We start from the raw sequence: 13,764 nt of genomic DNA, 5'->3' as shown, positions 1-13,764 counted from the left end.
CTGGGGAGAGGGTAGAGTGAAATTTTTACATTGTGTAACTTCAAAGTCACTACCACCTCCAGCATGCTCCGGTTTTTAGTTCTTAAACAATTTTCTATAAAATTTAAATATACTGGAAAGATCTAAAATAAATATTTGAGCTGCTGGAGTATTGCGTCCTTCGAATATGAATAGACTACAGTGAGTGTAACTTTGAAACCCTAATAAAAATTTTTTTTTGAAGCCCATAAATTTGGGGAACATTTTCTTCTAATGACTCTGATTTTAAAATTCTTTTAAGTTTTTTTTTTTTAAGTTGGATATCTGAAGTCTGATAAATTCACAAATCAAGTCCTTATAGTACCAATTTGATATACAGGTTTTGACTTCAAAGAAAATTTTTTTAACCTTTATTACGAATTTGAAACATTAGAAATTGGTATTATGTTGCTGTACATTTTTTTTTTAAATAAATTTGTGTATTTTTTATTTGTAAGAGTAACAGTTTGAGAGAAAGAGAGATCTTCTGTCTGCTGATTTGCTCCCACAGTGGCTGCAATGGCCAAGGCTGGGCCTAGCTGAAGCCAGGAGCCTCATTGAGGTCTCCCACATGGCTGGTAGAGTCTCAGACACTTGGACCATCATCTGCTGCTTTTTCCAGGCCGTTAACTGGGAGCTTGATTGGAAGTAGAGCAGCTGGGACACAAACTGGAACCCATATGAGCTGCCAGCTTTGCAGGTGGTGGCTTTATCCACTACAACACAACACCAGCCGCTGTTGGATTACTTTACAGCAGTGGTTGACTAATGCTGTTTATAAAAATGAATAAGGTAACAGGCTTTTTTTTTTTTTTTATACTGTAATAGTCATGGAAAATATGGGTTTGTGTCCTTCAAAATGAAAGTGAAAACCTTCTTCTTTAGAATTTTCAGTATTTCTACTTTAAATAACAGCAGTACATTCAGAGGTATCAAAGTAATTGACAACTATTTAAAACTGAATTAATTGACAATTATTCAGAGCTAACTTCAGTAGCCCAGGCAGTATACTTCAGATAGGTAGTACATCCTGCTAATATGTTTTTAGAGAGACCTAATTTCATTGTGGAATCAAGATAATCATGATCAGAATGGTATCTCACTGAGGCTGTTAGATTTTAGTTTGTTATTTAGTACAGAGATTGGCAAGCTTTTTTGTTAAGGTCTAGATAATAAATATTTTAGGCTTTGTGGACCATATGGTCTCTGCCACAGAGAGTCACTCTTGCTTTTTAAGAGTGAAATCATCCTTAGATAATACCTAATAGAACTTTATTTACAAAAACAGCTGGTGTCCCAAGCTTTAGTTTGTCTAACTTAGCAGTAGTTTGTTAACCATTTTGAATATCATTTTATTAATATGGATAATCAAAACTGGGCAAAAGATAGCTTCGTAAAATAAAAGCTTGTTTGTTTTTATTATAAATATTCAACTGTAAATAATTATGATTTATAGTGGTTTATCTGTTGGTATCTGACTAATGTTAACAGTTTCCTTTTCTTGAAGATAATGCATAATGTTTTTTATTAGTCCAGTACTTTAAATGTATTGTATGGTAAGCCGATCTGACTACTTTTTTCTCATTTGAAATGTTTATTTTAAAAACTATTGCATCTAGTGCTTATATTTTATTCTTCAACCTGTCTTTCCAAGTTATATGTTTACCCTTTTTTAGAAAATGGTGGAATATTTTACTAACTTTTTCTTCAATTGCATTTTACAGATCACCAGGAGAACCTCAGTCTGACGACATTGAAGCTAGCCGAATGTAAGTATGACTTGTTTACATTGCCCTAGACAGCTTTGAATATTACCACATTACTTGAAAATGATTTCTAGTTAAAATATTTTAAAAGCAAATTTGGACATAGAAACATACTTGCTTTTTTTCTTATCAAATACCTCAAAACCTTGGTAAGAAGTCACTAGATTTCTACACTTAAAATTTCATGCTCTTGGATTCTTATCTTTTTGCTTTATCCTTTGTGTGGTAGAAGGGAGGTTGACAAAGAAGTTGAGTTTAATAATCTAGTGCCATCTTGTGTGTAAGGCATCAGGTATTATGTTTTGGGTGCAGAGATGCATGAGAATTAGTTCCTGCTTTGCAGAAATTTAAAATATACTCAGATTAAAAGATGCAGAAACAATTTCATTCACTGAGGCAGAATGGTCACCAGAGTGTACCCTGGACGTAAAGTCCTGGAGTAAGCAGGTATGCACTAAGAACCTAATTCTGATGGAAGGGAGATAGGGTTAACTAGAGAAGACTAAGTTAAATCTTAATATGTGCCAGGGAAATAGGCATCTGGAACTGTGAGCTGGATTGTACTAAGCATAAGTATGAACAAAGTTGTGAAACAGCATAGGGTAGAGGACAGTGGGCAATTGAAGACTTTCAGATCATAGACTGGGAAAGAGGTAAGACTTGATAGAAAAGACTGTAACCATGGCATGCTCTCTGAAGGGTTTTGGCTTATATCTTACAGATATTTTGGAGTCCTAAAGAATTCACTCAGTAAGAGGTAGTAATGCTGTTAGACATGTATTGATAATAGCTTTAGCAGTGGATAAACAGGATTAAAGTTAGGATGATGACGACTTCAGTAGTTCAGTCAGTGAAATCATTAACAAGGACAGTAGTACAATATAAATATCAAAATAAATTTTCTAGGTATAAGGCAAATATTTAGAAAGTGAAGTAAGGTTTTATTGATTCATTTTGAAGACTTAAGTTTAAGGTAATAGAGGTGGTAAGGGTTTTTGAGATAGTAAGGATCAGAATGAAAGATACAGTTATTGGGTTTGACCTTGAATAAGAGGAAAGACATTTATCTGAAATTAGAAGAAAGAGGTAAAGATGATACATAATGTTAAATGTGTTTGTGCATGAGGGTCAGAAAATCAAGGTTTTTTAAACTGAAAATAGTAGGAAATTATTTTTTGTACTGATGGACATTGTGAATCTTCAAAAAAGGACTGTAGATATATTTTTCAAATATATATGCCAATGTAACTTCCTATTAATTTTTAAAAAGCTATAAAATATGTAACCCTCTTCACCATTTTAAATGTACAATTTAATGGTGTTAAGTTTATTAATATTGTGCAACCATCACTACAACAATTCTAACAGTGTATCATTTTGCCAAACTTTTTTTTTAAAAGATTTATTTATTTATTTATTTGAAAGGCAGAGTTCCAGAGAGGCAGAGGCAGAGAGACAGAGAGAGAGAGAGGTCTTCCATCTGGTGGTTCACTCCCCAGATGGCCGCAATGGCCAGCGCTGTGGCAGTCTGAAGCCAGGAGCTTATTTCAGGTCTCCCTTGTGGATGCAGGGGCCCAAGGACTTGGGCCATTTTCTACTGCTTTCCCAGGCCATAGCAGAGAGCTGGATCGGAAGTGGAGCAGCTGAGTCTCAAACTGGTGCCCATATGGGATGTTGGCATTGCAGGCTGTGGCTTTACCTGCTACGCCACAGTGCCGACCCTTGAAAAAACATTTTTAAGACTTGTGGAGTTAAACAAGATAATTCCCTATGCCCCTCTCTGCTGCCAGTCACCATTCTACTTTGTGTCCATGATTTTGACTAGTGAATACTTCATATAAGTATAATCATGCAGTTTTTATCTCTTGGCAATTGACTTATTTTATTTAGCATAGTGATCTCAAGGTTCATCTGTATTATAGCATGTGTCAAAATTTTCTTTTTTTAAGGCTGATTATATTTTATATATGTACTATATATACATTCATCTGTTGATGGATGCTTTGGTTGCTTCCATGTTTTAGCAATTTTGAGTAATGTTACTATGAATATAGGTGTACTCTTGAAGACTCTGCTTTCAGTTGTTTTGGACATATACCTAAAAAGTGGCATTATTGGATCATATGATAATCTATTTTTAATTTTCTCAGACCACTGTATTGTTTTCCACATTGGCTGCACCATTTTACATTCTTGCTAACAGTACACAAGGGTTCCAATTGTTCTGTATCTTGTCAGAATTTTTTTGTTTGTTTTGTTTCTAGATAGTAGCCATCCTAAGAGAATTGAGTAGGTATTTAATTTTAGTTTAGTGACCATGTACTTTTTATGAAACATTTTTTAGTTGTGTTTTGTGGAATTGTATAATTAGTATATAGTTAGGGAACTTGTTAATACTGAAAACTTAGTAAGTTACTAAGGGGTATGGGTGAATAAGTAGAATGAAGATTGTTGAGAGTCTCATGCCACAGTGGCTAGCTGAAATTAGAAACCTTATCACTCTTGCAGTTGTAAATTTTTTCTCTAGTAGCCAGAAGATTACATTATTCCAGGGTTAGGTATTAGCAGAATAGATGGGCTAGAACCACTAGTGGTATGGCACAGGATATTAACATCGGGGTAATAAGTTTATATGCTTTGGATGAAGGCAGTGGTTGGAGGGTTGTGGTGCCAGATCAAAATGTTTAATTGTTTAATGAAAAACCTGGCTTCTTAAGGTTTAGATGCTAGCAAGATATGATCTTGTATTACTCATCTTACAGAAATGTTAATTTGAAAAGCTATCCACACAGAAAAATTCCTTCAGAAGAGCTACGAAAATTATTTCAGAGATTACTGGATTTGGCACAGATGCTCCTGCATTTGGCACAGATGAGGAAAGATACATTAAAGAGAGTAGGAAGGGCAGTGTTAAATTACCTGCATCACTTCTCCTTTAACCCTGGGTAGCAATATGCAGAGATAATCTCTTTTGGGGGAAAAAGAAGGGCATAAACTTGAAACTTTGTATTTGACTTCAACAATGGTCCTGTTCCAGTAAAGTGGAGGGCCAGGCAAGTCCCCGACCCCAAAGTCTTAAGTTTATATCCATGGACTGAGCCTCTTGTCCCACCTTGGCTGAATACCAGACTTCTAGTTCCAGGACAGCCCACTTCTAAGCCAGTACCTGGAGCTTTATCCTCCTTGTGTTCCTTGTTCGAGGTCTCAGGGTCTCCTTATTACTCCTTATCCTTCTCGTGTTCCTTGCTTCAGATCTCAGGGTCTCAGTCAGTCTTATAGACCCTATTGCTGGGTTGATCCCTTCAAGCTAGGATTATCCCTGTGGACTCAAGTACAAGGCCAGATTCTGTGTCCTCAGGATTTATCCCATGGTTCTGTACCTAATCTCCAGGCCAGTACCCACATACCAAACCTCTGAGCTGGTTTTCCTTAATCTAGCCTGTGCACTTGCCTTATCACCAGTAGATGTGAAACTGCAAACCAATCTCTCTGGCCTCACGTTCCTATGGAACCAAAGTACAGATCTACTCCAAAAGACCCTGTGCCAAACCTGCCCCACATACCAGAATTTTAGTACCTCCCTTGTAGAACCTGCTCTTGAGGCCAGCCCTGTGGTCTCAGGTTCCAAGCTTGTGCCCCCATGAGGCCAGTACCTTGGACTTAGGCGCTAGGCTTGTTGTTGTGGGCCCAGGTGCAGACCCCTTCTAGCACCTGGCTGGTATTACAGATTCAGACTCCCAGCCTACTCCATCACCAGATCAGCCCATGAGGACCCAGGCTTCAGGCAGGTCCATGTGGACACAGACTATAGGACCGTGTTCCTGGATCCAATAAATAGGTCCACTTCAGTGCTGTCAGGTTTCATATCCAGACCTGAGACTTAGACTTCAGACCAGCCTACCCAAAGATTCCAGGAGCAATACTGCCTTTGCACACCAGATGGCCTACCACAAATCTCTGCAGGCTGACTGGTGAAGAACTTTCCCAAAGTCAATCTGTAAAAGATTGAAGTCCCATCTTTTTCAAATACAGATTTCAGTGCATGACCACAGGGATAAAGAACAGTCTGGGAACCATGACACAATCAAAGGAACAATATTACCAGTTTTCAACTCTAAAGAAATGGCAGTTTGTGATCTGCTTGAAAAAGAATTCAGAGAATTTTTTTTTTACGATTTTATTTATTTGAGAGGTAGGATTACAGATAGTGAGAGGGAGAGACAGAGAGAAAGGTCTTCCTTCCATTGATTCACTCCCCAAATGGCCACAATGGCTGGAACTATTCTGATCTGAATCCAGGAGCCAGGCACCTTTGCCTAGTCTCCCACGTGGGTGCAGGGTCCCAAGGACTTGAGCCATCTTCTGTTGCTTTCCCAGACCATAGCGGAGAGCTGGATTGGAAGTGGAGCAGCTGGGACTAGAACCAGTGCCAATTATGGATGCCAGCGCCGCAGGCAGAGGGTTAACCTACTGTACCATGGTGCCGGCCCCCAGATAATTTTTTTAAAGAAGCTCAGTGAATCTTAAACTATAGAGAAACAGAAAACAGTAAACTACCAAAATGAGAAATTTAACTATGAGTTTGAAATTATTAAAAAAGTCAAATTCTGGAGCTGAAAAATACAATGAAAGAAAAAATGCAAAAGAGGGCATCAGCAGTGGAAGAAGAAAAATCTGAATTTAGGTTATTTGAAGATATATAGTTGGGGCTGGTGCTATAGCATAGTAGGCTAAGCTTCCTCCTGTGGTGCCAGCATCCCATATGGGCACCAGTTCTTGTTCTGGCTGCTCCTCTTCTGATCCAGGTCTCTGCTCTAGCCTGGGAAACCAGTAGAAGATGGCCCAAGTCCTTGGGCCCCTGCATCAATGTAAGAGACCCAAAGGAGGCTCCTGTTGCCTGGCTTCGGATCGGCTCAGCTCCTGCCATTGCAGCTATCTGGGAAGTGAACCAACAGATAGAAGACCATTCTCTCTCTCTCTCTCTCTCTCTCTCTGTAACTCTACCTTATATAAATAAATAAATTTTTTTTTAAAGTAGAGAGATATAAAAGAGAAAAGAAAGAAATGGTGAATTTTTACAGGATTTATGGAACAACATCAAAAGGATAAAAAAAAGAGTGGAAGAATTTAAAGGAAAACAGACACAAAGCTTATATTATAATAGTAGGAAGATATCAAGTCCAGTAAAATTCACCATAAGTAAGGTTACATCAAGATATGTAAACAAATTTTCAAAGGTCAGAGGATTTTGACAGCAAAAGAAAAGAAATGTTTCGTATATTCCAGTAAGGCTGTAAGTAGACATCTTAGCATAAATCTTATAGGCCTAGAGAGGGTGGAATGAGACATTTAACCTGTTGAAGTAAAAACTATCAGCCTAAATAGCTTGCCTGGCAAAACTGTCGTTTAGAAAGGAAGGATAAATAAAAACTTTACTAGAAAAATTAGAGGGAATTTATCACCACCAGACCTGTTTTAAGTACAGAAAGGAATTCTTCAAGCTGGAAGAAGCCAGAAAAGGTCAATGAAAATAAAATGGATATTGTTTCCCAAACTAATTGATAGCAGAACTTTGATTGACACAGTTCTGTCTCTAACTACTACTATCTCATGATAATTATGAGATTAAATGATGTTATATACATAAATCACTAAGTGCTGGTGAATGAATGCTCTGTTTAGCATCTCAACTGTGGCACTACTCTCTACCCTGTTGCCCCTAGAAGAAATTGAGGCAACATGTTCAACTTGTGCTACTTAGAGCATATTTCCTACAAACTACTACTTTCCTGTGTTGGTTTTCTCTTCATTTTTGCTACTGCTACATTCTTGCCGACAGTACTATAACAGTGATTTCCTAACTAGATTGCCTGCCTCTAGTTTTGACCACTTTTGTTCCCCAGTTTAGTAAATGGAAGTATTGTAAAGGCAAATTTGATTAGTCATTTATCTGTTTAAAACCCTTTATTGACTAACTGCATCTTTTCTTAGCTATTGGTTTATGAATTTTATGAAATTACTGACAAAGTGAAGTATCTGCAGTTTTGTGGATAGAAGGTCATTAGTTTTTATTAAATTATTTCTCTGTGGGCTAAAATCAAAATTCTTTGTCCTAGCTTTTGAGTTCTCTCATGATCTAGCTTCTCCCTGCTTTTCCATTTTCATATTTTTATACTTCTGTTAGATTTCAGGCTCTTTAACTGCTTGTAGGTGTCCTATTCTCCTTTTCTTTACTTCACTCATTTTCCTCTATCTAAAATGTTCTTCCCACACTTTTTGTTATTAGCTGCTAGTCATTTTTTATGATTCATCGCTACTAAATTGCCTCTTTATATTATAATGTCTTCGTAGTCATCCTTATGATATTAAAATCATCTGACTTTCTCCTTTAAACATTAAGTTCCTTGAGCTCGTTTTAAATAGCCTGAGGAGCTGGGATTGTACCAGAGTCTCAAGCAGAGTTAGATCTTTAGTGGAGTAGACAATTGAAAATCATATTGCTCAAGCCTTAAGAAAATGAAATTGTCCCAAGAGAAAGTATCTAATGGCAGAGATCCCTGGGACGTACAGATATTTCTGGATTTGGAAAGGAATTCTGAAAACAGCTAGTAAGAAAGGAGAAAACTGAGAAATAGTGTGCTCAGAGCCCAAAGTCAGTAATTTACATGAAGTCTCTATATTTTTAGCAAGTTCAGGTAAATTAAGTAGTGAAATGTGATTATTTTTCTAGAACAGTTTCTGCATTCCCAGATAAAGAAGGTAGATTGTTTATTTAGTAACCCCTGGACTTGTTTCTTTCCCATATTTCTGCTTTGAACTGCTACCATTTTTCTCACAGCACAAAATCCCTGCTGCTTTGAAGCTTATGTCTTGTGGCTGTGTCATCCTTTGGTGAGCGCGCAGTCACTGTTTTTGTCCTTGAAACTGGTGCCTAAGCTTGTGCTCTTTCACTCTACCTTGGATATGTTGCCATCTCATATAGTTAACTCCTAACTCTTGAATCTCAACTCAACTATTTTATCTTTGATAATGTTCTCCATTTTAGTGATTCTTCCTACATCCCAGGGCATGCCAATCTGAATACCCCCAAAACATCCTAGTTCAGGTTGCAGTCTTTGAATCTGTTTCTGCCATTTGACTGTTTTAATTACTTTATATAAGTGTAGTCATGAAATATTTATCTTGGTGATTGGCTTTTTTTTTTTTTTTTTTGTATAGAATGGTATCCTCAAGCATGCTACAGGATTTATTTATTAAAGACTGAATAATGTTGCATTGTATGTACATACCACATTTTCTTTATGTAGTCATTTATTGCTGGACATTTGGGTAGATTCCACTTCCTGGCAATTGTGGATAATGCTGCAATAAACCTGAGTGTATAGCTGTCTCTTTGAGATCCTATTTTTAAATCGTTTGAATATATACCTAGAAGTAACATTACAATATCATGTAAGTCTGTGTTATTTAAAAGCTGTGCTTTTTTTTTTTTTACAGTGATTTTTCCTCCTTTTTTTTTTGACAGGCAGAGTGGACAATGAGAGAGAGAGACAGAGAGAAAGGTTTTCCTTTGCCGTTAGTTCACCCTCCAATGGCTGCCGCGGCTGGCGTGCTGTGGCCGGCGTACCACGCTGATCCGATGGCAGGAGCCAGGTGCTTCTCCTGGTCTCCCATGGGGTGCAGGGCCCAAGGACTTGGGCCATCCTCCACTGCATTCCCGGGCCACAGCAGAGAGCTGGCCTGGAAGAGGGGCAACCGGGACAGAATCCGGTGCCCCGACCGGGACTAGAACCCGGTGTGCCGGCGCCGCAGGGTGGAGGATTAGCCTAGTGAGCCACGGCGCCGGCCCTTTTACAGTGATTTTAAGCTCATAGCAAAATTGAGAGGATGACAAATTTCCAATACACCTCTCCCCTCACACCTGCACAGACTCCCTATTGCCAACATCCCCCAACAGAATGGTATATGTTACAATCAAGAAACCAAATGGCACATAACATTTACCTATTATGAATAGTTAATTCACAATCATTTCTTAGTGTTGTACATTTTATGACTTGGGTGAAATAACAGGTAACCACCATTGTATAAAGTCATATAGAATACTTTCATTGCCCTAAAAATCTTATGTTCTACCTATTTATTGCTCCATCTCCTGATTCTCTGCAGCTCTTGATCCTTTTATTGTCTCTTCTAGAACGTCATATACTTGGAATCATTCAGTTAAGTTGCCTTTTTGGATTGACGTCTTTCACTTAGTAATAAGCATTCAAATTTCTTCCAGTTCTTTTTATGGCAGTTTATTGATTTAAAGGCAGAGTGACACCCACAGCAGGGGGGTTGGGGATCTTCCGTCCACTGGTTTATTCCCCAAATGTCTATAGACAGTGGTGTCTGGGCCAAGTCAGAGCCAGAAGCCAGGAATCCTTTGTGGTCTCCCACAGCGATGACAGGGCCATCTGCTGCTGTCCTCCTAAGCACATTAGCTGGAAGTTGGATCAGAAGTAGAGAAGCTGAGGCTCAAATTGGCATTCTTTTTTTTTTTTTTTTTTTTTTTTGACAGGCAGAGTGGACAGTGAGAGAGAGAGACAGAGAGAGAAAGGTCTTCCTTTGCCGCTGGTTCACCCTCCAATGGCCGCCGCTGCAGCCGGCGCACCGCGCTGATCCTGGCAGGAGCCAGGAACCAGGTGCTTTTCCTGGTCTCCCATGGGGTGCAGGGCCCAAGCACCTGGGCCATCCTCCACTGCACTCCCTGGCCATAGCAGAGAGCTGGCCTGGAAGAGGGGCAACCGGGACAGAATCCGGCGCCCCGACCGGGACTAGAACCCGGTGTGCCGGCGCCGCAAGGTGGAGGATTAGCCTATTGAGCCACGGCGCCGGCTTCAAATTGGCATTCTGATAATGGGATTCCAGTGTCACAAATGGCAGCCTAACACAGTGCCCCACAACACTGGCCTGGGTTTATGACTATTTAGTTTCCTTCCTTTTAGTGCTTAAATATATCATTTTCCAGAGATGGTACACAGCTTATGTACCATTCACTTAATGAAAGTTATCTTGCTTGTTTCCAGAGATTTGACAGTCATGATAAAGCTACTATAAATATCCGTATGCAGGTTCTTGGGTGGTCTTAAGTTTTCACCTCCCTTGGGTTAATACTAAGGAGTGATTGCTAGATTTTATGAAAACAATGTTATTTAGTTTTGTAAGAAATGGCCAAACTGTTTTTCCAAAGTGGCTATACCATTTTGCAATTTTTTTGTTTGTAAGAATTTCTATTGATCTCCATCTTCATCAGCATTTGATGTCAGTTTTCTGGATTTTGACCATTCTAATAAAATATGTAGAGATATCTTATTATTGCTTTAAATTGCATTTCCCCATGGCAGATGATTGGAATATCTTTCATATGCTTAATTGCCATTCTCATGCTTAATTGCTTATCTTCCTTGGTGAAGGATCCCTTAAGGTATTTGACCTCTTTTCAAAGTTAGGTTTATTTTAATTGTAGATTTTTAAATTTTTTATTATAGATAATAGTCTATCAGATGTATCTTCTGCAGATATGTTCTCCTTGTCTTTGGTTTGTCTTTTCTTTGTGTTGACAGTGTCTTTTTTACAGAGTGGGAATTTTTTTAAAAAAGATTTATTTATTTATTTAAAATGCAAAGTTACAAAAAAAGAGAGAGAGGTCTTCCATTTGCTGATCCACTCTGCAGATGACCACAACAGCCAGAGCTGTACAGATCTGAAGCTGGGAACCAGGAGCCTCTTCTGGGTCTCCCACACAAGTACAGAGGCCCAAGGAATTGGGCCATCTTCTACTGTTTTCCGAGGCCACAGCAGAGAGCTAGATCATAAGTGGAGCATCCAGGACTTGAACCGGAGCCACATGCGATGCCGGCACTGTAGGCTGCGGCCTCACCAGTTATGCCACAGCACTGGCCTGCCCTTTTTCTAGTTTCCTTAGACAGTAGCTTATATGATGGATTTTTGGACCTTCTACAACACATACTTCAGTGGTTTGATTTTTTATGTCTAAAAGACTGTTTTCACTGTGTTTCATAAATGTTGAAAATTGTGTTTTCATTCAGTTCAAACAGTTTTATATTTCCTGAAGTTTCTTTTTTAAATTGTGTTATTTTGAAATTGTGAAGCATGGTTTTTAATATCTAAGTATTTTGGAATGTTCTAGTTACCTTTCTGTTACTGTTTTCTATCTGAATTACATTTTGGATTTATAGCAGACATTTTATATGATATCTCTTCTTTTAAATTTATTAAAGTGTGTTTTGTGTGCCAGAATGCAATCTGCTTTGGGAGAATGCTCCGTGTAACCTTAAGACTGTGAGTAATTGGTCTGTACATATCAGTAAAGTCCACTTGATCGATCTTGGCAGATTTAATTATCTACTGATTCCTACCTCCTGAATTTGTCCATTTCTCATCAAGGTGTATTGAAATCTTCAACTATAATAGTTTGTTTACATCTTTCTCCTCTAGGTCAGTTTTTTCTTGTATATTTTGGTAACTGTTGTTAGTTGCATATAATTAAGGATTGTTGTCTTCTTGGAGTATTGTCCTTCTTTATCTTGGTTAAATTTACTTTTTTTGAAGTCTGCTCAGTCTGAGATTTATATATAGTTACTCCTACATTGTTTTTATTGCTGTCAGTATGATATATCTATCTTCATACTGTTTTAATCTATATGCATCTGTGTTTAAAGTAAGTTTCTTGTTGACAGTATACTTGGATCTTACGTTTTGATTGATAATTTCTGCCTTTTTAAATGTTGCATTTAGACCACCTTTGTGTGGTGTCTTTATTGACAGTTGGGTTAATGTCTATTAAATTTGTTAATATTTCTTATTCTGTGGTCCTTGTGTTCTTTGTTTATATTTTTATCTTCCATGTGTTTTCTGACTTTTATGGTTTAAATGGGACACTCCCCCCCCCCCCCCAAGATTTATGGGTTTCTCTCAGATCTTCCATGTGAGTAGTAGGTGCACAAGCACTTGGGCCATTGCAGCTGCTTTTCTGAAGCCATTAGCAAGAATCTGAATCAGAAAGTGAAGCAGCTGAGAGAACCGGTGCTTGTATGGGATTCTGGCTTGCAGGCAGCGGTTTTACCCTATGCTACAACGCTGGCCCCTAAATTGAACATTTTATAAAGATTCCAGTTTTTTTTCTTTCTTAATATATCATTTTATAAAAATTTTGTTTTACTGATTGACATGGAGTTTGCTTTGAATATTTACAAGTAATCCAAAGCTACTTTGAAAGAACCCTATGCTGTTTCATGAGTAGGGAGAACATAACAAAATAATTCTAGGGACTGGCTTTATGGAACAGCGAGTTAAGCTGCTTCTTGTGATGTCAGCATCCTGTATCAGAACGCTGGCTTGGGTTTTGGCTGCTTCTCTTTGCATCCAGCCTCCTGCTAATGTAAGTAGAAAAATAGTAGATGATGACCCAATTCCTTGGGTCCCTGTCACCCACCTGTATGGAGTTCCTGGTGGCCCAGCCCTGACTGCTAACATTTGGGGAGTAACCAGAAGATAGATGATTCATTCATTCTCTCTCTCTCTCTTTCTCTCTAAGATTCTCTCTCTGCCTTTTAGATAGAGATTGATTGACTGATTGCTTGATACTCCCTTCTGAATCTTAATTTTCTTATTCATTTCTTTTATTTATAATTAGTATAAGTGTGTGTTTATTTGTACATAAAATATACATGTAAGGACACATAATTGTATACTCTGTTGATAGTATTTATTTATTTGAACGGCAACACAGAGAAAGAAGGAGAGAAGCCTTCTGTCTACTGGTTCACTCCCCAGTTGGCCACAATGGCCAGAGCTGCACCATTCTGAAGCCAGGAGCCAGGAACTTCTTCCAGGTCTCTCTCACGGGTATAAGGGTTCAAGGACTTGGGCCATCTTGTACAGCTTTCCCAGGCCGCAGCAGAGAGCTGGATCA

At 38.4% G+C, this 13,764-nt stretch overlaps 1 protein-coding gene and 1 long non-coding RNA gene across 21 annotated transcripts in view; one reads left to right on the top strand and one right to left on the bottom strand.

Moving 5' to 3' along the window:
- LOC103351270 (uncharacterized) overlaps positions 1 to 13,764 on the bottom strand; it is a 235,567-nt gene that overhangs the window by 50,403 nt on the left and 171,400 nt on the right. The gene's annotated exons all lie outside the window — the stretch shown is intronic.
- Positions 1 to 13,764, top strand: part of UBE3A (ubiquitin protein ligase E3A) — a 103,620-nt gene that overhangs the window by 41,136 nt on the left and 48,720 nt on the right. For 11 of the 12 annotated variants that reach the window (XM_070053554.1, XM_070053548.1, XM_070053552.1 and 8 more), the window contains one exon: positions 1,743 to 1,787. Coding sequence is in view for 7 of the 12 variants with exons in the window: in XM_070053543.1 (XP_069909644.1) it covers positions 1,743 to 1,787 (45 nt within the window). In the remaining 5 variants the exon portion in view is untranslated. Of the gene's footprint in view, positions 1 to 671; positions 811 to 1,742; positions 1,788 to 13,764 lie in introns of those variants that run through there. The other variant, XM_070053545.1, reaches the window with a different exon arrangement.

Source organism: Oryctolagus cuniculus, chromosome 12 (assembly GCF_964237555.1).
Source record: "Oryctolagus cuniculus chromosome 12, mOryCun1.1, whole genome shotgun sequence".
NCBI classification, from domain to species: Eukaryota; Metazoa; Chordata; class Mammalia; order Lagomorpha; family Leporidae; genus Oryctolagus; species Oryctolagus cuniculus.
This window is presented reverse-complemented; position numbering and strand designations above follow the sequence as displayed.